General features: G+C 39.5%; 1 protein-coding gene across 1 annotated transcript; it reads left to right on the top strand.

Annotated features, from left to right (window-relative positions):
- Window positions 1-5793: 5793 nt before the first annotated feature.
- NMBR (neuromedin B receptor) lies at window positions 5794-26156 on the top strand. The gene is made up of 3 exons (XM_042017242.1): window positions 5794-6534; window positions 20449-20797; window positions 23077-26156. Exons 1-3 carry the CDS (start codon window positions 6119-6121, stop codon window positions 23476-23478), a joined length of 1167 nt encoding a protein of 388 aa, XP_041873176.1. The 5' UTR covers window positions 5794-6118; the 3' UTR covers window positions 23479-26156.
- Window positions 26157-27921: the final 1765 nt, after the last annotated feature.

Below are 27921 nucleotides of genomic sequence, written 5' to 3' on the forward strand. Positions count from 1 at the left end.
AGATCTTACTAACTTTTTAACCAAGTCCACTAAAAAAGGATGCAGCAGGACTTGGAAGCCGTAGATCCACGATTCTGAATTCAAAGAAACAGAAATTGAATTAATACAAATAAATATTAACCACTTCAAAATTGCTACAAATAACTTAATGGCAATAATTGCTATTAATAATTTGCCAGCCTACTCAATATGTGAGGTTGAAGGAGCTCCAGAAGAGCTGTGCATGCGAGTCCATGCATGCAACAGACACTCCTACTGGTAAATTGCCGCAAGGATGTACTTCAACTCAGTAGTTTGAATGCAGTGGGAGTTCTATGGGAAGATGGAGAGAGGAAGGATGGAGATGGGAAACCAGTAAAGGGGAAATGCTAATTTGTCATTCACTCACTGGTATGCAGTAGTTTATTTGGCGTGCACAGGAAAGTGAAATCCAGTCACCAAATCCAGAGAGGGGTAGTTACTGTTTTGCCTCTAAACTCAAAAGAGAGCCTCCCTTGTAACTGGCTGCAGCATGACTTCAAGCTGATGTATCAAAAAGCATTGTTCCCCCTGTCATGTGTGCTCATAGGCATGGAAACATAGGCAGAAGAAGGGAAGTGATGGGAATTGGTGTTCATTTTACGTATGGATTTAGCTGTTGTGTCTCTAAAAGGTGCCTCAATGACTGTATTAATGACATGGTTGAAATAACTGTTGTAAGACATCAGAATGCCCTCTGTAAAGGAACCTGCTGTGCATCTACTGAAGTAGCTAAATTAGAAAGAAGGTGAAAAGTGCTCCAATAAGTGCATGTTATTTACTCAGCTCCTAGTTCAGGCAGTTAATGAAATGTCTGTCTCCTGGAGTACTGTAAAAGGTGCTGTATCGGTAGCACTCAGACTGGGTTTCCAAGCTTTTTATAATGCAGTCTGCTGCTCTCCTGCATAGAGAGAATGCTGAGGTTTGTGTATGTCAAATGAACTAAAAGCAGTAATGTCTCACAGTGGTGTGTGATTTGCAATAAAGTACTGTGGTTCTCAGGATGTGTGACTAACCTTCACCAAAACGCAGTGATTGTGGTTACAGTGAATTGTTTTCCGATACATAATACATATGGAGCTTAATTATCATCCAAATGCAATTTTAGTGTTCCCACTATACTATGAAATGACTAAATTAGTTCAGCATGTTTAATATCAGTAATATTTCAATAATTTAATTATTTTAAAATGTGAATTGCCTATTGAAAACCTGCTGTTGAGTGTACTTCAAAAATCGTTGCATTTGTATTTATTAGGATCTCTTTAAATAGAAATGTTTAAAAACACAAAAGGAGTTCGCAACAACTCCAAGTTTTGAAATGGAGATGGATCTTTCAATGCTTTTTATTATGCTTGGTATAGTAGTTATTATTTGCACATCAATTGATGAACATGAACCTATGAAGTTTGTTCAGCATTTGATTCCACTATAGATAGAAACAATATTTCAGAACACATTTTAGGGAACAATCTGCATTATACAAATGCTACTTTGTATATTTTTATTTTTCGGTGAGAATCACATGATTACTTACCTGACTGGATTGTGTAATATAAGACAATCAACAATCAACCTCGGTGACAGTATAGAAACTTGAATTTCTGTCCTGTGATAAAAGCGCTAAAAGAAGACTTAGCTGGCAATGCTCTGATTTTGTTCTAGGAACCCATAAGGAACGCAGCTGCATTGAAATACAAAAAAATTAATTCTGAAGAGGTTGTCAGATAAACCCAATACAAACCCCATGGGTGTCTGCAGTGAAACCCCACTGAGTGTGATGAATGGGCCCACAATAAAATTGTCACTTTCTTTGAAGTGGCTCCAGTGTCATGTGAGCTCAAGCACAGGAATTCCATTATCTTCGCACTAGGAGGAACTAATAACAATGTTTTTCTTTTGTCATGCGTGTTCAATGATGTGCTTCGTAACACCTCATTAGGAGGATAACTTGAGATGGAAGTAGAGTAAGCTGGCATTGTGCAGTCCTTTTGAGTGCAGTCTGCCAAGGGAACTCAAGCCATTCCTTGGGACTTCCTTGACAGAAAATCATTATTTGTTTTGAGTCTATAAGAGCAGCTGTGTGTTAGTTGTCTATCAAGGACAAATGGGATGGAAGTGGTTGATATCACATTTGTTTCTGAGTGAACCTGAAGCCTGGCTTTTGACTTCAGTTTGCAGCTCAGTGGTGTGCTGTTTAACCTTTTAATGAGTTGAAGTCCTACTGAATAATCAGAGTAAAACAAATGGAATCTAAATGCATGCATAAAGCTGCAGTTGAGCTTAGAGGGATGAGCTGCACATTTAACATTAAGCACCCAATTCATTGCTTTACTAATGTGGTTAAATGTAATGGCACCTATTATCCTCGTGCCATGAATAAAACAAGCACCATGAAAATGCTACAAAAAATTGAATTGGCCTCAATAAGATAAAGTTTTGTTTGCCAAAAGAGAGCTTGCATGTCTGAATATTGGAGAAAGCCATTTCTGCTAGTTTTCCAGCTTTGTCTAGTACTGGAAGCACCTGAATTTCCATTTTTGTTTGCAGAGTTCCCTCCATCAAAATAAGAAAGCCTCTATGGAAGTAACACGAAAGAAAACATGAGTGACATGAGTTATTGTACTTTTGACTGTCTGGAAGATGCTACTCTTTACTACAATACATGCCACTTATTCCAACTGTATCTACTGATCTAATGTGTGATACTAAAAAATTTATTGAAGATTTGGTTCCTAATGCTCAGTGTTTAAAATCAAGTAGTATTTGTTCCTTGGTTGTTGCCTTGTTTCTTTTTAATATTTGACTGAAGATCAGGCCTTCAAACATGATCACTTCCAGGGCTCCACTTGAACCCAGTTTTCATTTAATGTGCAAGTACACATACATAATTACAGGCTGCTTACTGCAGATAGTTTTGGTGGCAGATACGCTTGGCTCTTTGAGGGACTACACATGTTGTGATGTGCAAATCTGGAATTAGCCCTGGAATTACTAAGTGCCTTGAGCTGCATAAAAGCATGAAGAGTGTTTTTTCCTGTGAGACCCACTTCTCGGTAGAGGGCGTTTGTGAGATGCCTGGAGTTCCTCATTCCTGCGTGAACTGATTCTGAGTCCCTACATTTGGGAATTACTGATGAACTGGATCTGCCTCTCATACCTCCAGGTTGTTGTGGTTTCTGCCCCATGGTGTTGGACTCCCGGATGCACTCCATCTGTGGTGGCTGGTTGTGCCTGTCCAGTTTCTTTCCCACTGGGGAGACTTACCTGTGGCACTCTCTCCCTCACTGTTGTGCCAAGTACTGTGTCACAGCTGCACAGGGAAATTGTCTCTAGCTGTAATCTGAAATAACATCTAAAGACATGGGTGGACTCTTGTTTGAAAAGAGAATAATGAACGGTTTGTGTGTGGAGATCTCAATTCTGACTGGTTTGTGTCAGAGTCTGTGGATCTTCCCCACACACGCCTTTTCACCTCTGCAGGAAATTATATTCATACTGTTCAAGTGTATTCCATTGTCTTTACACAGGCATCTGTTGAACAACATTAGAAGCATAATCTAACTTTCTGTTTTCCCTGAGCTGGAGACACTCACTTTCTTCAAAGCTGATTTCCTTGCTGTTCAGAGTTCTGAAAAATATAGTCTAGATAAAATCAAATGCTGATAAAAATCAGGAATATAAATTTGCACTGATAAATTTGCACTGAAAATGTTTCTAATTCCTCAGCCTTAGGAATTCATCCTGTTAACTGAAGGACAGATAAAATTTACTAGGATAGAAGAAATTCTTCTGAAAGGCAGCAGTAGGAGTGGTGGTGGTGTACAACGAAAAGCAAGGGGTCTCACCTCTCTCCATGCAAACTGCAATAAGTTTATACCAATAGAAGTTTTTAAAGTGTTCTTTTGTTGATATTCATGCAAAAAGACTCAACTTCCTCTTGTCCCAAGAAAATCAATATTAAAGACATGCTGAATTTAAACTATTCTCCCAATGGGAATCATATTGTTTGTTCATATATAAACATATTTCCATACAAATTAGCAAAAGGACCATACTTTCAGTGTTGAAGTTTACCTCAGTGTTAAAGACATACTCGATCCAGCCAGTGGGAACCAAAAAGACTGATTTGGAGTGTTAGCAGAAACATGACTGTTGTTGACCTCAGAAAACTTCATGTATGCTCAGCAAAGTAAAGGGTCACAGCAATTTAGATAAATGTGTAAGCCATCAGTAAGGCTGCCTCAGAGGGAGCATAATTGAATTTAAAACTGTGTGGAGGAAATTTGATCAGTAACAAGAATCACCTCCAGAGGAGCTCTGTGATGATTATGATGAGCTGCTTAGTGCTAAAGGTGAAGTATTTAGCCTGATCCTTTCCGAGGCCTAGCACTGCTTGGGTTCTAACAAATTATTTAGCATTATATGAATCATTAGTTTACACGACTTGAACGCATTTATATATTCAGAGATGTGAGAAGTGTCACAATGATCAATGAATAGATATAAAGAGGTGTAATTTTTAAGAAAAATTAATTATTTTTCTTTGATAATCTTTGTAAAAGTTTATTTAAGAAAAATCACTGATTTAATTCCTGCACTAGACAGCACGCCATGGATAGGCCATGCACACATGACATGCTTTGCTTCTGATATTTCAGTGGTCAGACTCTCCATAGACCTGTTATAAACCCACAGAACTTCAAGAGAACTGGTAGTAACATGAACAAGCAAGTTGTCTACAGGCTCATGCATCCTCCCTTTTGAGAAAAGGAAATAAAGGGATCAGTCTGCAAAACATGTTACTGGCAAATGCTGTTATTCTTCTGCCTTAACATTTTATCTTGAAAACTTCAGTCCAGTGGGTCTGCCTGTCTTTCAGCATATTTACACGGCTACCTACATTCATGGCTTCTGCTGGAAACAGATGGAGCTGTTTGGAAAGCCTATACATGTGCAGACACTCGGAAGTAAAAGACATCACTGAAAAGCAAGAAACATTAGGGACAAATGCTAATCTTCAAAGAGGCAAACAACATTCATTCTGTACTGTTATACCATTTGCAGAGTAAGTAATGGATAAAACACATCACCTGTCCCCCTTTCCATAGTCAAGACCATTGTGAAATGCAGCTTCACAAATCAAACCTTAAAACTTTAAACACAGCTGATGTCTTTGAGTAGGATCTATGCAGAACCCACAGCTGGATGTCAGCAATAAAATCTCTTCATTCTCAAGCCCCTCGCTCCCCGCCACCCTGCGTTTCAAAGCACTGAGGTTTCACCTGGATAAGATGCTGAAAGAAGGGTTTCCGTAGGGGATCCCGCGTTCTCTGCGACGTGTCGGACAGCTCTCCGGTTTGCCGGGCAGAGCCTGGCGGGGGCTGCTTTGCGGTGGGCAGCGGCGGGGAGAGAGGCTTCCCTCGCCCCTCCCGCTCCCCGCGTCGTTCACAGCGCGCTCAGGGGCTGGGACCCCGCGGGACGGGGACGGCGGCGGCTCGGGGATCCGCCTCTCCCTTCACCGCAAGATCCACCTCGGCGGCGAGGGGCTGGGGCGAGGGCACGGGCACTCGCAGGAGGAGGGGCGGGGCGGGGCGGGGCGGGGCGGCCCCTCCCGGCACCAGGTATAAGCCGGTGCTGCGGAGAGAGGAGCGGGCTCGCTCTGCGCCTCGCCCTCGTCCCCGCGGCCCGGGCAGCACCGGCGCCGCTGGACAGCGCTGGCGGCTCCGCGGGCGCGGGGGGGCGGCCGGACCGCGCCTTCGCCGCAGCGGCGCACCCAGAGCGCTCCCGGGGACGCGGGCAGGTGGCGGCTGTCCCGACGGCGTTCTCTGCCCCCCAGGCTCAGGATCTCCTGCCGACCGGGAGAGTCTTGTCTGAACACCTGAGGGGCAGTGCATGGGAATTTTTCCCTTCCCCGCCACTGCGCCGGCGGACATTCCTCTGCATTTCTTAAGGGAGAAAACTCGGCAAAGAAGGGGGAGGAAGAAAGGCAGGAGAGAAGGGAGGAAAGTTGGTTGACTTGCAGAGAGAGAGGTGAAGCTTTCCTGTGGCTCCCACTGCACTTTGCACTGGAGACCTTCAGTCCACGCGAAGCTGGAGGATGGAGCCAGAGCCCCCGCCCCAGCTCATAGCAGTGCCCCTCGGGGAGAATGGGAGTGTCCGCCTGGCGCCCGACACAGCCCTGCTGTCCCCGGGGAGAGCCACGGCCATCTTCATCATCCGCTGTGTTATCCCTTCACTTTACCTGATCATCATCACTGTCGGCTTGCTGGGCAACATCACCCTCATGAAGATCTTCATTTCCAACAGTGCCATGAGAAGCGTGCCTAACATCTTCATCTCCAGCCTTGCTGCTGGCGATCTGCTCCTGCTAGTGACCTGTGTGCCTGTGGATGCCTCCCGGTACTTCTCTGAAGAGTGGCTCTTTGGGGAAGTGGGCTGCAAGCTCATCCCTGTCATCCAGCTCACCTCCGTTGGTGTCTCTGTCTTCACCCTCACTGCCCTCAGTGCTGACAGGTAGGAAAGGTGGGCTGCCACTTCAGCTCTCTGCAACTTGAGCTAAGGCCAGCTGGAGCTAGATGAAAGGTAAATCACGCCCCTAGATAATGTATCCCTGGTTTGCAATTCCCTCATTCCAACCTGTGAGGTGTCCATGCTTCTTCTTCTCTCACTAACTGATGGCAAGTGGTACAAATTGAAATTAAAGGGTGTCTGAAAATGGCTGTGCCTGGGCCCCCAGCTTCCAGGGTGTTAGCTGCAAGAACTAGGTCTTCTGCGTCTCTGGGATGGTCCTGTAACAGTCCATATATTGAAATCTTATTCATTAGAGTAAGGTTTTAGATGCCAGATATGACCCTTGCCAAGTCATAGTGTTATGTGAACAGGCAGTGGGTGACTTAAACCAAGTTAGGCACAGATGTATTTTTTAATCAATTTATTTCCTTCTGCTGAGAAAGTGTCTGCGTGTGTGTGTATGTGTGTCTGTGCCTTAATAGAAGAGTAGGTTACCCGAGGTGACCATCAGAACTAGTTTAGCTTCTGGGAATTCAGAGACACCAAATTGCTCTCTTGTAATTGTCAGTCTTAAACTTTTGTTCAAACTATTCTTATTAGCTTCTGAACTTTTTGAAAAGTTAAAAAAAAAATACCCCCAAACAAACTAGAAAATAACACTTTCTTCTCCAGTACTTGTCAAATTAGGAAGAAACAAAGAGTTGGATCCCCAGTTTTTCCTCCCAATTACTGTGAATGGGTACTTAAAGAATTTGTAGCAACTGAGTGGCTGTAGGACTATGCTTCGGGCTCTGAAAGACAAAATCTTGCAGTGTAATTGCAAACCTAAATTATATGAAATTATTCTTATTCTTTTATCTAAGCAAATTTTTTTGGCCAGAAATGAAAATGTTTAATTCCTTTTGCATAGAAAATCTCCCACTTTCTTTTGTTGAGTTTTGAACTGAGCCACTGCATTATATTGGTGCATGATGTGAAGGGTTGAAATATAGAAATATATCTTCGCACTTACAATAATGTTTCTTTAAAACTTTTAATCCTTTATTTTCATTACTAGAGGATAACTATTTTTTTTTTTTTTTTTTTAGCTAAGTCAGTAAATTGTTTAGTTCCACCTGAGGGTAGTCTTCACTGACCATTAATTTCAGTTGTGTTTGAATCAGGACCTAACATACTCATCTATAAAGACTTTGTAACTTGTGAAAATGGATTATAGTCTTGAAGAAGAGCTTGCAAAACATACCTAAAGTGAACACCTCTAACTCTCTGATTACCTCAATTAAATAGTATTTAAAAATCTGTCCTTACAGAGCCAAGGAAACTCTGCAGTTCTCTTTCTGCTCTATTTCCACTCCTTAAAATCTTCTGGTGTCTTATTTGAAAAGGGAAGAACTTAGTGGAGATCATCTCTCTAGAGAAATGTTATGTGAGGGAATGCTGGTGATTTAATGTTTAAGGATTAATTAATTTGCTTTTTATATAGCTTTGGAGCATTCATTGATTTTCCAGATAATTTATATCCTTTTTTTTATATCAGTAAAGATTCAAGAATTTATAATGCTGAATCTGTTTACACTTAGTGCATCTAGAATAGCACATACTAGAAAACAGCTACAGTTTGTGTCCTGAGACCTAATAAGCTCATTATAAATACATTCCTCCAGCATTTTGGAGTTCATAGTATATGCCAATGTCAGAAATGGTTAATACCAGTAATTTAACAATGTTTCTTTAACCTTTGTAGTTTTATTTTTGGTTACTGAGAACAAAAACTTTTATTTTCCAGTTAGAAGATCAGCCACTGACTTTGGAGACCAGTCTCCTGAACGAATCTGGCTGAACTTTCAGGGGAGTTTGGGTTGGAGTCAAATCTATGGTCTTTGTATAACACTTGGGTTGAACTAGAGGGGAGGCCCTGGCGTGGAGGGGTTTCTGCCACGCTAATCTGTAGCCAGATTCTAATGTGTGTCATAACTAGATCAGTTGTGGGTGGTTATGCTGGCAGATCAGAAGTGGTGGTAGCATCCTCCACCCGAGAGGTCCCGAGGAGGTGAGGCCCGGCTGGGGGCAGTGTTTTCTCCAGATAAGTGAATCTAGCATAGGATGTTAGCAGTTTGTAAGCAGTGATGGCACCAAGAGGGCTCCATTATAATCCAGTGCATGTTTGGTCTGGTACACAATGTCTTCTTAGTTGCCTCTTCTGTCACAGATATTGCTCAAAGTACATTTTAATATAGGATAATTTAAGCCCTTCCTGCTTTTTGCTCCTTCTTACCATGAGACTGTATAGAAGGCCAGATATTGATTACACTAAAGAACAGATTTAGGAATATTTAGGATTCTTTGCAGCATGCCTGCGTGAATTGGGATAAAGGAGGTTGTCTTTGTTTCCACAGTCTAATTAGCACTTTATGTGGAAATTCTGCATGACAATTTCCATGTATGTGACACATTTAACAGAAGTAGCTACAGAAGCTACAAACTCTGAATGAGTGTTGCCAACAAACTGAAGCTATAAGGAAGAAAAAGTAGTACTAATTGAATGCATTTCATATGGATTTTTTTGTCACAGATGTCCTTCTCAGCATCAGTAATGCTTTCAGTGTGACAATCGTGCCTTTTATTTGGAAGCTTCATTATCTTGTACTGAGATTATTTGAGTGTTAATTTGTTTTTTTTTTTTGTGTGTGTACAAATGTAATATGTAATTTTTAACAATACTTTCCAGACTTCCCTAGAGCAGACTTGCAGATGGAGTTTAGCAGCATATCTGCCTGAGGTTGCTCATCCCCATCACAAGAATAGCAGCTAGTCCTTCACACCCCTGAGCTCCTGGAGGTCTGGCTGCCAGGTGTGGGGAGTGGTGCCCTGCTGCAGCCCCACACATGTGGGGGCAGGTCAGTGGTGGAGCTGGGGGTGGTGGTAGCAGAGATCATGCAGTGGTAGCCCTGACGGTGCAGGGTTTTGGTGTCAGAGCAGTATGGAGTGTCCTTCTCCTATGGGATAGAGAAGGCAGCACAGGAGCTGTGCTGCTGAGCCAGTTGTCCCTTCTCACTGCCACACAGGAGATATGTAGGGACAGCGACCCTGCCCCTCACGGCCACTGACTTTTCTCTATTGTGGAGAAACTGGATCACCTCTACAAACCATAATATTTCTCTTGTTTATAAAACCAAGGAAGAAAGAGAAGGTGGATAACAGAAAGAGAAAACTTAATAGAGTGGATGACAAATAAGGAAAAGGAAGAGGGCTGAAAGACAAAAATGTAAGAAAAAAAAAAGCGGGGAACTAAGGGGAGTGTAGGACAGAACACTCCCAATAGCACTCAGCACACCCTGAAAGTGCCCAGAGCTGGTGGGTGATGGCCAGGGATGCACTTTCTAAATATGTGGTGGGGAAAGAAATGAAAAATGGGGCCTTGATGAGCTTGTTTCTCCAGGGTCCCTGGACTGCAGTTTTGGCCAGGGGTAATGGATGCTGGTGAGACAGTCTCAGGACTTGGTGTGGTCTTTGACAAGGAGGATAAAAATAAAGAAGTGATAAGTATTGCCAGAGGGAGTGAAGCATGGCATCCATGAAGAAAATGTGTGCCAGCATCTCCTCACTGCAAAAAGGGCAGAAGCCAGGGATGAACCTGATTTGAACCATCCAGTGAACTTGCTCACTGCTGCATGAAGTGTTTTTCCAGTTTGTGTCCATGGTGGACCATACATTTAATGCAGAAGGCAAACTGGGCCCATAGGGAAGGTGTGGAAAGGTGCTTCCAGGATGCTTTTCAGAGTTAGAGGTCTGGATCGCATTTTAACCTTGGTGTGGACAGCTCGGGGGCAGTGAATTAAGACTGGGCACTACAATGTGCCCCTCTGGCCATTACTGCATTGTTGTGTGGTACCCACAAAATGCCAAGTCATCTGGAGTGAATAGCCTTTGGGGGAATAAATAGAAGCCCCTTCAGACAGCTTTAGATTTCTCCCACATAGTCTTTTCTTTTCTCTTTAGCTGTCATTTATGCCTTGGTTTTTATGCGGTCTGTAAAAATAGGATTAATTTTAATTCTGTTTCTTTTTCTACATTGAATTTTATTTCTAATGAAGGGTTTATATGTGTTAGCTCTAATGCAGTTCTGCTGCACTTTAATGGAGACAGCAAAGCTGTCACTCACACTACTACTCTTTCTTTCTAAGTAATGTGACATAAGAACACCTTTGATGGGACAAATACTTGATTAACAGGTAACAGTTTGAAAGCTTAAATTCATATTTAAAGAGCTAACTACAGTGCCTCAGATGCTTAAAATGTATTCTATAGGTTTGCATTGCTAAATTATTTGATCCTTCTATTTTTTTTAAAAATGTCTTTATTTGTTTTAGATTTCGAAGACTGCAATCTGTATTAAAAAAAAAAAAAAAACAACCAAAAATGTTTTTTGCAAGTTTGCACTCTGTACTGACTTCTGATGACATTGGATAACAAAATCTGTTTTGGCTCAGTTTGCTTGTCTATTATCTCTTCCTTTTTCGGGGACTCTGCAAATGTTCTGAAGTGTGAAAAGCTGCCCTATTAACTTCTTTGGGTTTTTCATTAGTAATGTCACCTTAATAAATTTCTTTTTACTTTCTTAATAAATTTCTTTTTACTTTTCCCAGCATTTATTTATATTTTCTTCTTTTATTATGGCAGATGCTGATTCAGGCTGAAATACAATGATTGAAATAGTGTAAAATCCTCATTCCTTATTAAAAGTAGTGAAGCAGGAAAGTGGACATGATTTCCTTTTGAGCTCTAATAGCTGAAATTCAGGGACTAAGGAGTCCTTATGGGGAAAGTAATAGTAAATGACATCTTGAAAATTACTTTTAACTAACCAAAGAATAAAGAAAAAATAATCACAGCTAAAATGAAAAATTATCTGTATAAGAGGAAAAACAATGTCTTAGCTGTGTATAGTAGATGGGAAAACAAAAATAGATGGACCAAGTAGAACTATGAGATCTGTAAGTAAGTATTTTAGAAACCCTAACTCTTGAGGTCAATGTATTAAATGAATGGATTACTGAAGTACACTAAAATAAATGATGGTCCAGATATTTCTCTCACTGTAGGCTGTAGCAGTATGGTTATAATTATGCAGTAACAGGCAATGCAAAAGAAATTTAAGAGAGGTTTGGCAAGCTTTATCTGTCACATTTTTCAACTTGCCTTTTAGTTCATATGTGCAAACTTGACTCACAAAATAAAGCTTGCCAGAACACCTTTGTCAAGTTAAACAATGAAGCCTGTCCTCACCTTAAAATTTTGTAACTAATTTATATCCATTTTATGCAGATAAAAGGAATATGATGTAAAATATTCCAGAAAAAAAAAGATGGCAGAACCACCCCCTCCCCAACAATGCAGAAAGAATTTTTTGACTGGAGTAGATTAAGGAGTTAATGATTCTAGGGTAATATTTTCCAAGCCAGGCAATTCAAATTAGCTGTTGGAGAAGTTCCTTTTGTGACTGTCATTGCACAGCTGAAAATGATTTCTCAGCAAATAATGTTTTCCTCCCAAGTCAGGCAACTGTTTCTCAAACTTCATACAGACACATGCATCTGTTAAACTCCTGCCTTTGTGCCTGTCCTGTGTGTGCTCTCCAACCCATACAGAAACAGCTTAGACTGAGGAAGGCAAAGTGAGAAATGGCTGTGGTGTTCATCCCAGTCAGTGATCAATGCAGTGCCCGTGTTGTGCTGGCAGCAGCCACTTTGCTTTAACTAATGCAAATGCCAGTGTCCCATTGCCTTTTGTAGGCTGCAACCTAAACCCAGAGAAATGGCTTCAAAAGCATCCCTCCTGTTTCCTGCTGCTTTGAGCAATTCAGTGAAAGGCAGTTTCTGTGACAGACAAAATAGCTGCTAAACAGCAGATCCAGCCCAATTCTTAACAAACATGAATATCACCGTTCATTTATCTTGTTTGCCCCTAAGCACAACATTGTACACAATTCCCTTATCTACTACACTGCAATGGGTTAATACCAATTGGACTGTTGGAATGCTCAAGTCTTCATTTAGCAGATCCTCAGAAATGATGTCAAAGATCAGGTATGCTCTACCTATGCTTTCTCCAGTGAAAAGATTTCACATAATTGATTTGTTAGAGAAAAAATAATACATCTCTGTATATGTGTGCAGGGTGATGGAACTCTTCAATATCTTCCTGAAAAAGGATAATTTAATTGAATCTTCATTTTAAATTGTTTAATTATAGAAAAACTTGTGTAATTATTGTATGAGTTTTGCTGCAGGGCTATTCATACAGACTATATATTTCTGGTGCTACATTATTTTATGGGTTTTTATATGTATTAATGAAACAAGGTATATGCAGTCCCAATCCCTAGGTCTAAACATGTTCTACTAGCAACTTCTAAATCCATGCTGAGATTCAGCCCAATTTGACAGTGTAATTACAAATAGCAGGTAAGTTCTTACAAGTTCATTAAATTTGTGGAAATAAGAGGAAACCTACTTTGGTGTCCATTGAAGAGAAGTGTATTTTGGAATTAAGTTGACACAACTTTTCAGGTATCAGAGAAAATAATAAAATAATAAAAACAAACAGTCCACATAGGCTTTTCATAATTGCATCTGCTGCATGTAGATTTGTGTACTTCCAGCTTTGCATGAGCATATATCAAAATTACATAGTGGTGTGTGTGTACAAACATCAGAGAAATGGGTTATTTTGATATGTGTCATTACACCTCAAAGTTTTATTTTTTCTATCTCATGATTATCCCAAATATTGTTTCATTGTTTTCCAACTGCTTTTCACAGTATTTTTTTTAATAGTTTCATGCTTGTGTTTTGGCTCCAGGTTTGATTGCTTGTATATTAAGGATTGCTGTACTAACTTTTCCCTCTATAATGTTTTTATATTTCCTTTTTTACCATGGTCTGTACTTGTTTATTTTCCATCTACACTGATTTCAGGGCAGACCAAGATCAGAAGTCACAAATAAAATTGAACTGGAAATGCATTTAAAAGCGACAGAGTAGAGCTTCTACATGATAATACTGGAGCAAATAAATGAATTTGCTGATTTTTGAATTTAGAAATTAGATATTTCAATTCTAGGTTCTCAAATGGTAAAATCTAATTCTGTTCTAGATATATTAATAGAGGTTTGGTTATTTAATTCTTCTTGGCTTGCAAGATTTCTAAAAATCAGCAGATCATGTAATGTTCTCCACAACAGTATGTTATCTGCCAAGGCCTGGATATAACTGAATTCATCAACAGCAAAAATTTTATAAAGGTAAATTGGCACTAAGCATATTTTACACTTGGGATTTATTCTTCCAGGGACTTTAGTTTCTGTAACTGATGTTTTTATTGACCTTCTGCTCCAGCAGTGATGATTTTATGAGATCCTTTTCATTCAAGTAGGTGTAGATATTTTTGCTGGAAGACATGCAGTAAGCACACAGTAAGTATGCAGACAAGCATGCAACTCTGTCTTGTCAGCCTAAGGGTAGGGATATCAAGGGGATTTGAATCAAGTCCATTTGGAGAAATGGATTTCTCTTTTCTCAGAGTCCTTTGACTCTTCAATATTGAGAATATACACCCTGAAAGAATTAAACAAGGTTAGTTGTGGTTTTCTCTTTTTTAAAAAGAGAATAGATAATTTGGGGACAAAGCAAACAGTACGTAAGCTTGTCCAGGCTGCACATTTAATGCCTAATATCTAGCCTAGGTACTGACTTTCCCCTCATCCTATCCACCCCTCCTGAGCAGAATCCAAAATCCAGAATTCCAAATTAATGTTGGAATGAGATGCTCCAGAAAGGCGATAGAAGCCAAGAGAATACACATGCTAAGCCTCCTTATGCTGCCCCGTGGGAAACAGTATATCCAGTGGTTTGTGTGATGCAGAGGGCTAAGAATATGGTTCTCTCCTCACAGGTGAAATGTTAATTTTGAGCCCCTGTCTAGCAGGCATGGGCAATGGCTCCCAGACACCCTGGCTGCATGAATGGCTCCATTTTGTTCCTGGAGAGGCATGTGCCAGAGCTGCCTTTGCAGTGGCAGTTTTGCGAAGGCTGATGACTTTGGTGTGCCCCAGCCACTATTTAAACATAACTTTGAGATCAGACTCCTCAACTTTGTTGTGTTTAGCTTCAGGATTGTAATGAAGCTTAGGTGCCAACAGAGTAGGTGGAATCTGGGGAGCTCCTGGCATGCACAGCAGAGGAAATGCAACAGCTTGCTTATTTTGAAAGTCAAGAACAAATGGGCACAGTGGGTTAGGATGGGCCAGCCATTGTGTGAGGCTTCTGGATGATGCTTTCAGGCACCTGAAAGTGTGTGGTTTTTTTCTATGCACATACATACATCTGTGTATATCTATCTATATATGTACAAACCCATATTCAACAGTATCAGAGCATTGGACTGAGGATTGGCAGCCAGCCACTTGTCAAAATGGTTTTGGAGAGGTCCACGATGTGGTTTTGACTTGGGTCAATCAGTATTCTCCTAAACGATTTCTAGGCATGTTTCAGGATTAAATACAAGCCCAGGGGCCATTACCAACAGAAGTGTAAACTGCCTAATTTGTTTGGATGTGGTGGTCTTGTACTAGGATATTAAAGAGATTAATTAAATAGTCATGGATGTCTAGGCAATGCCACTTGGCCTCCAGGCCTAAAAACGGGCTACGGCAATGTTTAGTTTACTCATATAGATGTAGCATCTTTATTAGATATGGTTCCTCATTCCTCTCCTCCCCTCCCCTTCCCTCCATCTCTCCTCCCCTCCCCTTTCCTCTGTCTTTTCACAGTAGAAACTTAGAGAAACTGCAACTCTAATGAAGACCTATTTGTCTGTCTTAAGATATGTAAAAATATGTTCATCAGTGACTTGAAATTATCAAACTTAAATATAAATTTGCTGGCAATACTGACACATAAGAACTTTTCTGAATAATAGGCGGTGAAACAATTTACTAATATTGCTTTGAGGAGCAGAATTTAACAAATTACTGATGGTGCTTTTAACTAGTGCAGTTATAAATGAATGGCTTTAGAGAAGTAGAACTAAAAATTCAGATTGCAGGCAATGAACTAGCATTGCAAGATTTGCATGAGCTTGTAAGAAGCATAGTTGGCTAATGTGAGGTGAATAGCAAGAAGCAGAAGTAGAAATAGAAGAAAAAATGAAAAGGAAAGAGAAAATTTATCCTCTGAAACACTGGGTGGATGACAGGTAATGTATTTCATGCAGAAAAAACCCCTCCACCATCCTGGGAAACTTCTGGTTTGATTCTTTTCAGGGTGGAGATATCATCAACAAGCGTTGAAGCGTTATTGATAGTTTTTGGCTCAACAGAATGTATTTTTGCAGAATGGAAAACTTTTCCCACTTAGGAAAATCTTAAGATTTTCCCCCTGAGAAACACAGAACACGTCATTGACATTGATTTTAAGTGTGTTTACACATGGTCTTCTAGTCTGCATTATATTCACTATCAGACCTCAGAGATGCTTGTTCCTGGGTGAACACAATTCTCTGCTCTCAAGAGATAAGCACAGAATAAAAATATTGATATTCCCTGAAAAAAAAAAAAAGACATTTGCTTTACATTGCAAGGATTTATAAGAATAAAATAGAACAATGAGAATCTCAGTTCATTTGTGTGTTGTGAAAGAAGCTCCCACAACAGTGGACCTCAAATGATCCCACACTGTTTTCAGCTAGAAAAATTGTTCTCCTCTTAATGATTCAACTGGAGTTGGGCCAATTGAACTGCCCATAAAAGGAAAAGGGCTTTGGTCCCATCCAAAATTTCATTCTACCGTAGTCAAGTGGACAACAACTGGACATGATATTAGTATTTTTAGCAAATACTGACCATACAACCATGTTTCCTTTTCAGATTTATTTATAGGCTTTCATGTTAGGATTTTTGTATTTGAAAGCACCCTGCAGGGACACAATTAAAAACTAACATATGAATGGTTTTGATAAATTACTCTAGTTTGCAGGAAATGTAGAAGTATGGCATAGCAACATCGCTTTAAGTGCTTATTTATAATATGGCAAATAATACCAACTCCTCCAGCTTCACGATTTAAATCAAAATCAAAGCAAAGTAATATGAATCTGCCCTGCCTCAATTGTGTCTCTGCTTGGCTTATGACACTTCATTATTAAATTTATTTTCATCCTACATGATGTCATGTAGGAAACTAGGTGATAAATTAGGGTCCTATTTGTGGTAGGTACTATATAAAAAGTAACAAGAATAAAGTCCTTGACCTAAAGGGCTTTTAAGGACAAAAGACCATGCAGAATCCAAAGGGCAAGGAGACATTGAAGCAAATCTAGTTAGAATGGTAGGCTATTTTCCAGTGGCTGCCTAAGTATTGTCCAGTTGTTTTGGGTTTTTCTTTTAAATTTTTTTTAAGATCATCACAACAAAGTGCTCTAGAAAAAAAGTAGCAAAGCAATGGAAGGACAGCTTAGGCCTAGTCAAGGAGCAGCTTCTTTTGAAATCAAGTGTGTGGGAAGGGAACTGCATTTTGGATGCAGGAGAGGCAGGAATAGAACCTTCCATTCTAAATTGAAGCTGAGAAATACCTTTAGAAAGTCTCTGAAAACAAAGGTTAGGAGAGGTAGGTAAAATAGAATGGAGTTTAGAAGGTAGCAAAATGTTATAACTCTGGAGGAAGAGGATATTCTTTTCATCAATTTATTTTGGGATTGTGTAGAAGGGAGGAGACTGCTTTAAAATGGAAAAAAAATGCTATACAAAAGAAAATCAGTCTGCAGAATGAGAAGGGGCAAGTTCATGCTGGTGTCTGTTGGCAGAAACCACAGCTCCAAAGACAGGAAGTGTTTCCCGAGTTTGGGTCCCATTGTCAGCAGTGATAATGAGAGAGGATATAGGAAGACGGAATTTACAAGAAGGCTTTTAATTAAAACCAAATGCATATTTGTAATTATTTCCTGAACTTCATGGCAACGTATAATTTGCTCTTCATCAGTCAAATAAAAAAAAGATGAATTTATTTACTAATTTGACTAATTTGCACCCTTAGTCTAATTTACTGACATGGTTTTTATTGATAGAACATATGGTCTTTGTAATTTGAATGGTTGGCAGTATGTTTTAGCCTTACACTGGTTTTATATAAAGGAAAAAGTTGTGTTTTCTCTTTGGGAACACTTCTCATTACACTCAGTTTACATTTCATTTTATCTGTAACCTGTTTCTTTTCACTCTATAGCTTTTCAAAGATATAAACAAGATGACAGGTTTGTAAAGCATTTAGTGCATTTTTCTTCCCGTTGACACTGAGTACTGTGAGGGCTGAGTCCTAGGAAGAAAAGTGCCACCTTGTAGTCAGTAAAGTAGCAAGTAGAATAAAAGAAGGGGTTTTTTTTTGTGCTAAACTCAGCTGTTTTGTGAAAAAGGGCACTCTGCTCCAATGCCTTCCAACTTGGAGTAAGTCGTGGCTCAGGGAAAAGCATACAATTTGCTGAAACAGCAGTATATGCTAAAGTACCAATATATGTCACATCTTCTGCTAATGTAAAGACTTCTGAAAAAGTCTTCCATTTAGAGATTAACTAGGCCAAATTGCTGCTAAAACAATTATTTGTGACCTGGTCATTTTCTTGGGTCATAGGATACAATAGGACTGTGGTCAAAATATTTTGAAGCAATGAAATGGAAAAGGAGAGGAAAAAAATCTGTAGTACAAACCACTATTTTTATTCAATGCCCCTCCCACCCCCCACCCCAAACCCCCCGCACCAGCTCTTCCCTAAGAATGCAAACTTTTCAAAAAAATGAGCAGATGCAAGGACTTGACGTCACCTCAAAAATAGACGGTCTGTCTTTATGTAATGAAATAAAGGCAGACAGCAATAGGAAGCAATTATTGAATAATAAGGTCACAGTTTGTGCTGGGGAGTACTCATGCTTTGTGCAGAAGCTTCTGTCCTTCCTATGGCAGTATAAAGGCTTTCTTTACACTTTGGTGTCCAGGGAGTTTCTCACTGTGTGTTAGCAGAAATGGTAAATATAAATTAACAGACACAGTTCGTTGAGTTTTGTTTTCTACTCCATGATTGTGGTGAAAATAGACTAAAAATTCTCTCTGAATTGAGAGAGGATATGAACATTAATAGCCATTATTTTTAATTATTTAGTGATTAAACAATTTATCACAATCCTGAGAAAGAGGACCCCAAGGCACATTTTGACTCACACATTCTCTGACGGAAAGGTTTCCTTGCGTACCACGACAATGCTCTGCTCCAGACATTTTCATGGCATAGACAGTTGCAAACATCTGCTTAAGGTGTTGGGGGGCTATAAACTATCTGTCAGGACCTGCAAATTAGCCCTAAGGGGTATTTGGGATCACAGCTCCATTTATCAGCATTCCCTTCAGCATCCATGTTATATTTGGGCATAAACTAATCCTTGGGAAGTATTTAAACACATGCTCATACCTGTACATATTTATACATCTGTATGCATGTATATCTATCTACAGGCATGGATATGGAATTTTATCACAAAGAAGAGGCATCTAAGTTACCGTTCTCCTTAACCTAAGCTCATTGCGTAGCTAACAGAGAAAAAAATAAGCACCCTAGGGGGTGATTTAATATACCTAAAATATGAATCACTCTTTGAAAGTACTTCTCCCCTCACTACAAACACCTGAGGAAGAACAAAGTTATGTACCTGGAGTATGAATCTCTCTCAACTCCCCTCTTCCTGGTAAAATTTTCTTTGGATATTAAAGAAGTGTAATTTTTTTCCATTTCTCAAAACTTCTGCTCTTTCAGAAAAAACCCAGCCATCCCAAATCAAATTGAAAGTAGAAACAAAAAAATTAAAGAAGTTAAAAAAATCCCATGAGCTTCCATATTGCCACAACTTAGACAAAATGAAATGTTTTGTTTAAGGTTTTGTTTTTAATAAAAACATTAAAACATAATTTACTTACATTAAAAAAATAAATTAAATAAAAGATCTAAGTAGAACTTTAAGGTATCCTTGAAATATTTTTCTCAAATTATATTTGTCCTTACAGCATGAGCATTTTCTTGTGGAAAGTTTGACTTTGTATCACTTCCTGCAATGATTTTTATTTTTTAATAAAAAGATTCCTGACCAAAGTCTACTTCTATTAATTTATTTTACAGTGCTACAGTGTGATATTTCCATTCTCTGCAATTTTTCCTGTTTCCATTGCAAGGGCTATGAAATGATCAATTCCACAAAGTTTTATATGCAATCATACATTATGAGACAGTTTTCCAAAATGCAGTGTAGAGCAGCAGCTTTCAACTATTGATGTGGAAATGTTTATGTAAGAGTAATACTTCCTGCACAGGCCCTTGAGAGTCATTTATGCCTGACTTTATGAAGATGCATACATTCCCCTGAGGGGGCTGGGAGCATCCTAGAGTGGGAAAGTTGTGGTGGCAGAAGGAGAGAGCCCTGGGCTACAGGAGCCAAGGAAAGAAGGAAGGAAACACTAAGTGATCATGTGCTGGTACAAGAGTCAGGTGGAAGTATGGGATGTAGGATGCACATCTGGAGATTTGCTGGGGGTGTTTGGAGAAGGAAAGGGTAGAGCCATGGCTGATTCTTCACTGTCACCACACTGGCACAGAATGGGCCATAGGACACAGCCATAGGTTGTATCCAGGGCTCCTTTTGCCTCCTCTGATGAGTGTTTACAAAAAAAGGTAGCGATTAGATTAAGAATGATTACAAGCCCCTTGACATTTCAAATAAGAAAAAACATGGCATTATTCTAATCAAAGATATGAAGTAACCTTGTGCATCACATTTGAATTTGAATACCTTTTAATTTGCATCTGCATTTTGATCAATTTCAGGTACAAAGCAATTGTAAATCCCATGGACATCCAGACTTCCAGTGCAGTGCTATGGACTTGTCTTAAAGCCTCTGCCATCTGGGTAATCTCCATGCTCCTAGCAGTTCCTGAAGCAGTGTTCTCCGAACTGGCTCACATCAATGACACAGATAATGCCACTTTCACAGCATGCATACCATACCCCATGACAGATGACATGCACCCAAAGATTCATTCTGTGCTGCTTTTCCTTGTGTATTTCCTTGTCCCTCTTGTTATTATTAGTATCTACTACTATCATATTGCAAAGAGTTTAATAAAAAGTGCTCACAACATCCCTGGGGAACACAGCGAGCATTCCAAAAGACAGGTAAGCCATTTGCTTTTTACATCCCAGTAAAAGATTTGTGTGCTTTATACATTTATAAATGAAACTCAAGGAATTATAACATCCAAATTGTTGGATTTTGCAGAGGATTAGTTCAGATTCCACGTGAACTAAGCCAAGGATTATCTGAAAATTTTCCTTGTTTTCACAATTACTCGGTATTAAGCCCAGTATGTAAATTAATATGAACAAGGAAAATTATAAATTCATTGCCACCAATGCACATTCCTAACAGTAAATGAAATTGGTATATATGTTTGTATGTGCTGTTACTGTAACCATTACTTGTATTCTTACTGAGGAATGATGTTTTTTAGTTAATGACAGTGACTTCACCTATTTCTATAGGCAGTCATTTTAGGAAAGAAATCTTACATGAATGTTTTGTGAATTGTCCCTTTTTATTTGTGCTTGGAAATGAGAAAACTGACATAGGCAGGGAAAATTTTACTTAGGGGATCTAAGACTTCTAGGATGAAGGAGTGTTGGAAATGTAAACATAGAGCATTAACCGATTCTTTTTTGACTTTCTCAGATACAATACTGAACTTGCACTTTTCTAATATCCCTTCTGTTATAGATGCTATAAAACTCTCGGTATAGATTCTGTATGCCTTTGAGACAAAGCATTTTAAAATGCTGGACAAAGCCAATCTTCCCCATAAGGCACAGGAAGCAATAAGATAGCAACGTTAGCAGGAGCACAAATATGTACAAACAACAGCTTTTGCAATGAAAGTGCCTCAACTACTTTGCAAAAGCATTAGTATTCATAGAGAAAAATACTTATGCCCATTTAGACAGTTTTGAACAGTTTTCTCTGCCAGTAATTTAGAAAACTACTTTCATACTCACAGAAATCTCCTTAAATGCACATATTCTTTCAGAAAGACTACATTCCTTTATGTCCTTTTCATTTCTACTCTAGTCTGTTTCTTGTCAAAAGTGCATACATATTAGCACCTCATGTATTATTTTATTTTCCTGTGAAATATAGAGAGCCTTTTGGCTGAACCCTCTAGATGGAAACAATATTTAATTTATACTACATTTCTGTACTCACATGTATTTTCAAAGTAAGAATGTATTTTTTCATTCTACTTAGTTTTTTCTCTTTGTTAATCTATGAGGCTCAGAAGAACAGAAAATTCTGGTGTACTTGCATATCTCCCAGAAAGAGGAAATAAATTCAGACTCTTGCTATCAGCTCATGTTTCTTTAGGCCAAGTGTAATATTCACACTATATTTCTGCACCTCTTAGTCTGTTCTTGCAATCTGTCTGAATGCAAACACTACCAAATTTGACTGCTAGAGTTTTCCCATCTTTTTTGAATTCCCCACTGTTTTTTGTTTAGATAGGCCTAAGAAAACCATTTAATTTCACAGATTTTGAAAAACTGTTAGAATAAATTCACTTGATTTTTTTTTCCCAGAAAATTGAGCAGAGTAGAAAACTTTCCTTTCTTTGCAACATTTTCATGCCTGATATACATAATAAATCTTTTAGGAGGAATATGGATAAACTTTCTGCCTCTCTCTGGTGCCTTCTACCTGGCCAGTTTATCTCTCTCTCTCAGTTTGGAACCACTGTGTAGGCTCGTGTCCTGCCATCTTTTAAGTATCTACATTGTAATCTGTTTTACCTTAGCACTGCAATTAAGGTACATTTTGTGATGTTATTGCAATTAATGGAACCTTTCACCTTACTCTGGGATTAAAATGCTTCAGGCAGTGTAATGCAATTTTGGTGGTTTCTCTAGGAGAGAGGTGCAAGCTGAGACCTTTAGTGAAAAACAAAGGGATATAAGTACCACTGTATAGCTAACACCCTAGTAAACATCTGTCTCATGATATCTCTAGATTTTGAAGCCAACAGTTTCTAAATAGCTTTCTAACTAAAACCAAAGATTCAAGCCAAGCACCGAGATTTTGTCAGAAAAGGTTACATTTCATGACATCCTTTGGTGCATGCTTACAGGCTAAAAGCCAGTGTTTCCTTGGGTCATGAATCACTCTTGCTGTGTACTTCGGTAACTGCAAACAGCTAAGATCTTTCACTGAAAGTAAACTGAAAGAGGAAAAGGAAAGTAAAATGAGATAGCAAAAGTAATTCAGGCCCCAAAGGAAGCATTTTTGCTGGCCTTACTTATGATAATTGTTAACGCTAATATAGAACAAAATGCTACAAGTTTTAATTAAGTCTGTTATGTGGGGTAGTTCTATTCACTGTTGTTTATTTGGGTTCTCTTCATCTTTTTAGATGGAAACTCGGAAGCGTCTGGCAAAAATTGTTTTAGTTTTTGTTGGCTTCTTTGCTATCTGCTGGTTTCCTAACCATGTGCTATACATGTACAGATCTTTTCATTACAATAAGATCGATCCATCGATGGGACATATGGTTGTTACCTTAGTGGCCCGAGTGCTAAGCTTCTGCAACTCTTGTGTCAACCCATTTGCACTGTATTTTCTCAGTGAGAGTTTTAGAAGACATTTCAACAACCAGCTTCGCTGCAGGAAGAAAGCTCAGAAAGAGAGATCTGCCAGCTACTTGCGCAACTCTTCTGCCATTCAAATGACTTCCCTGAAAAGCAATACCAGGAACCCAGTAACTACCATGACACAACTGAATGGGCACAACTTGAAACAAGAAATGTCATTATGATTTAATGGGTGTGATTTTTGACTGTGAAATAAATCGGAACTTCTCCTTTGCAGCTTGTAACTCACTTCTGGCACTTGTTCTTTGACAGTCTTCAGAAGAGAGGATCTGTTAAATTCTGGCCAATCTGAGGTTACTTCACACCTAGTCAGACTCTTAGATAGAATGAACAGTATGTTTCATTGAGAAAACAAAACTGACTGGCATCATATTGTACTTTAAAGGAGATACTAATATATGTTTAACATAAAGGAAAGCAGTGTATCTGACATAACATTGCTTTAAAAGGTATAGATTTTCTGATCTGAAAATATGTATTTTTAACTGAATATTGATCCAGGCTTGTGTTTTGCTTTAACAGATTTTGCATGATTTTAGCTCTGTGGTATGTGCTAGCATTGCTGATTAGGATTGTTAGGCATTTTGGATTCAATTAAACTTTTAATTTTTAATTTATTTTTTCTTTAATCAGCTCATATGTCAGCACAGGTAGTCAAACACACAATGACTGAAGCTTATTGCTGCTACTTATGCAAGGCTGTTCATATAAAATTTTTGGAGGGGGGTGTCAGAGATGAATCCCCCCTTATACAGTGGCATAGAATCTGACAAATAATCATTCCCAAGCCAGGTGAGATGTTAGCTTTTCTGTCTGAGCTCCAGAGAGAAGGTGCTCACAGTGTCTCTGTCACTACACTGTATCCTGTAGTGACTTCTGCAGTGACTTCTTTAAGGTGAATACTAGAGAGTACACTAGAAATTTAGATTGGATTTCAGAATTAGTTGCTAGTCTTATAATTTCAAAAAGCTGAAGTGTTAATGCAGTGTATCAGTTTGCTGTTCTCTTTGTCCTTAATATACACTTGCTCTTATTTAGTTCTGTTTGTAAGTCTGTGAACCACCTGAAGTACAAAATTTCTTTCTCAATTCCTCTTTCTTCAAGACTAGTTATATCTCTACCCCAATTTTTAAAGCAGTGAGAAGTTATATTGATGTAATCTGTAAGTGTTCTAGCTAATTATCTGGAAAAAAACCCCCCAGTTGTAACCACTCAACAGGGAAAGTAACAGATTGAAATTCTTAATGTCAACCAGCATGGTCCAGTTGGTGAGACCTATAGGGGGATGCAATGTACTTACAGTTGTGTGCAGCATTCAAATGAGAAAACTTATTAAGTTCAGCGTAGGCTGGCTCCATATGGCCTACTTTAGTTGGTTGCAGTTGCCCTGTGGCTTCAGCGGCTCCTTGGAAGTCTTTATACAAAGGAGCTGATTAACATGAACTTGTAAATCTGTGTGGAATGGTTTAGAAAATTGTCACCCTGTCATAGTTTAGGAATGGCATTCCCCAATTTAGTGTTATCACTGAAACACATGTTATCACTGAAACATGTGCTGCTGTCTCACTCCCCATTCCCTCTCTCCCTCCCCCTGCAGCGGGATGGAGAGGAGAAATTGGAAGCACAAAAGGTAAATATCAAAGGTTAAGATGATAATAATTTACTAGAAACAGCAATGAAATAAGCAACAAACAGTAGCAACACCAATATTAATAGCAGACTGTTACTAAAATTAGTAACAAGAGGTGAAGGATTCATATGCGAGTGATCACCATGGGGAACTTGGCGCTACCTGGGCCGCTCACTTCACCATCCCTCCCCCACCCCCTGCTTTGGCATGAGGTGGTATAGAATAACCTCAGGGTCCCGGCCATGTCCCTCCTGGCTACTGCAGAAATGAAACCTTTTCTGGCTGGAACCAGGACACATCCCTAACTGCCTAACACTGCTTCATCCATTTGCTCCATTTGGCTCTTTTTCTTCATCCCTTAGTTCTGTGTGAGCCCACATGTTCTTAGAACTCTTTTTAAATTTTATACCACTAATTCCTCCTGGATGCCAAACAAAGTTTTGGATTCTGCTCTTCTGATCAGTCTTGAGTCCTTTCTACTCACAAATATTTTACACCTGCAAAGCACTAAAGCTTAAAGTCTTCCTTTGTCAATTCTTGATGTATATCATTGACTGCAATCAAGTTTTCTGTTTATTTCTGCTGAGGTTTTTTTGTTCCTTACTCCTCATTGTGTTTGGCAATCTTTCTACGCTGCATAGCCTTTCACAGAACTTCTAAATCCATTGTGGTTTTTATTTCCTAAATGAATTTTTGTGATGTGGGCATTACCAGATGATACAGGTGCCCTACCGGAAAAAGAATAATCTAATTTGTAGTAGATTTGATGCTTCTGTTTGATTCATGCTCTCCACTCAATGTCTTAAATTGCTGTGTGTGGTATGGACAGCATGAGCCAGCTTTCTGGCAGAATGACAAGCTACAGTCTGCTCCTTTTTGTTGTGAAGGGAAGGTGTTCCGAAGTAGACTATAACTCCTTCCTGTCAGGAAATCAGCACAGTTTTGGCTCATTATTTCCCAGACTTAATATTTAAAGTATGTTTCAAGTAAGTAAACTAAATTGTATATAGTTCCTCTAAAATTCTTGTAGCACGATGTGGGGGAATTATTTAATCTGTCTGGAGCTTTACTAGGCATGTTACTAACCCAATATGCACATTTTGGAAGTCTGTTACTGTGCTTCTGTACACATTGTATATAAGTACAGCTGTATGTATAAAGCTATTTTCAGACAACTCTGCTTGCTAACAATTAAAATGATTCTAGAATGCATTTTATGAAGTATTTTCTTCTAACTGTAGTTAAAGAAACAAAGGAAATCTGTAAATAAGATCATGTCAGCTTTTCACATACTACATTGAGATCTATGCCAAAACAGTTGTTAAAATGCCATCTGGTTTTTTTTTCTGTTATGAAAATTTTCTTATTTCAGAAACATCAATTCTTTTCTATCTTCCCCTCCTGTGTTGTGAGATGGTTTCTTTCAAAAATATTTTTTCAAAGACTGAGAAAACTACCATCCCTTCTCAGTCTTTGAAAAATGAGAGAATAGAGGTAATTACTGTTTCCTCAGTGTAAGACATTTATTTTTTTATAGACCAGAGCTAGTACAAAATAAGTCTGATAGCATCTTCTCACTCCACCCTGCCAATACTAGAAACATTACATACACTGCTGAATCCTGAAATGTCAATATGGTTAAATTCTCAACCGACCTGAGGTATCTCATTTAGCATTACGCTGTGATGTGATAATTATCTTCAACAAAGCCACTTACAATACAGCACAAATCTTTACAACACACCTGCCCCATAGATATTTTTCTTAACTCATTCAAGACACATTTAAGTCTGTCTTGTCTTAACTCATTCAAGTCTGATTTAAGACCTCAGAGAGGTCTTAAACTAGGCTCAAAGGGGGAAACGGATAAGACCAGGCTCACTAGAGATCAGCCTAGGGGGTAGCAGGCTTGTAAGAGGACAAAACCACTAGCCCACGTGAAGTGCATCTACACCAATGCACACAGTACAGGCAGCAAGCACAAGGAGCTGGAAGCCATTGTACAACAGGAAAACTATGTATTTGCTATAATGGAAACATGGTGGGATGACTCTCATGACTGGAGCACTGCAATGGATACCTTATAAGCTCTTCCAAAGAGACAGACAAAGCAGGAGAGGTGGTGGGGTGGAACTGCATGTGTCTGTGGGCATAGATCAGGGGGAAGGTCAGCAGGAGGGACATCATGGTGGTTGCAGTCTGTTATATTCCACCCTACCAGCACGAACAGACAGAGGAGGCATTCTATAAGCAGCTGGCAGAAGTCTCATGGTTGCTCACCCTTGTACTCATGGGTGACTTCAACTTGCCAGATGTCTGCTGGAAATATAACATAGCAAAGAGGAAGCAGTGTAGGAAGTTCCTGGAGTATGTGGAAGACAACTTCCTAACACGGCTGGTAAATGAGCCTGCCAGAGGAGGTGTCCTGCTAGACCTGTTTTTTGTGAACAAAGAAGGACTGGTGGGTGATTTGCTAGTCCATGGTTGTCTTGGGCATAGTGACCAGGAAACATTAGAGTTTCAGTACTGGGTGAAATAAGGAGGGGTACTGTTGGGGTCCCTCCCCTGCTGTGTAGCCCTGGGAGAGGGGCCCTGAGGGCACAGACACGGGGTTTCCCTGCCCCTGCTCAGCCTCGTTCCCATTGGTTGGTTTGTGTTCCCTGCGCGGGCAGAAGGACCCTTGGTCCTGTGACTGGAACAGTTCCTGGGCAGAGCTCCGGCCATGCGGCTGGAGAAATAAACATCTCTCTGAAACAGCTAGCAAGAATCTGTCTGTCCATATATATTTCCTTTCCACGGGACTCCTGGTTTGATATATGCGTGTTGCAGTATCCCCAATGCAACATGGTACCAGCAGAACTTCCACCTTGGACTTCCAACGAGCAGACTTTGGCCTGTTTAGGACACTGATTGACAGAGTCCCTTGGCAGTCATTTCTGAAGTGCAAAGGAGTTCAGAAAGGCTGTATGTGCTTTAA

The sequence above is a fragment of the Corvus kubaryi genome, unplaced genomic scaffold (genome assembly GCF_017639235.1).
Source record: "Corvus kubaryi isolate FWS band 111438036 unplaced genomic scaffold, C.kubaryi_AGA036_p1.0 split3-73, whole genome shotgun sequence".
NCBI lineage: Eukaryota > Metazoa > Chordata > Aves > Passeriformes > Corvidae > Corvus > Corvus kubaryi.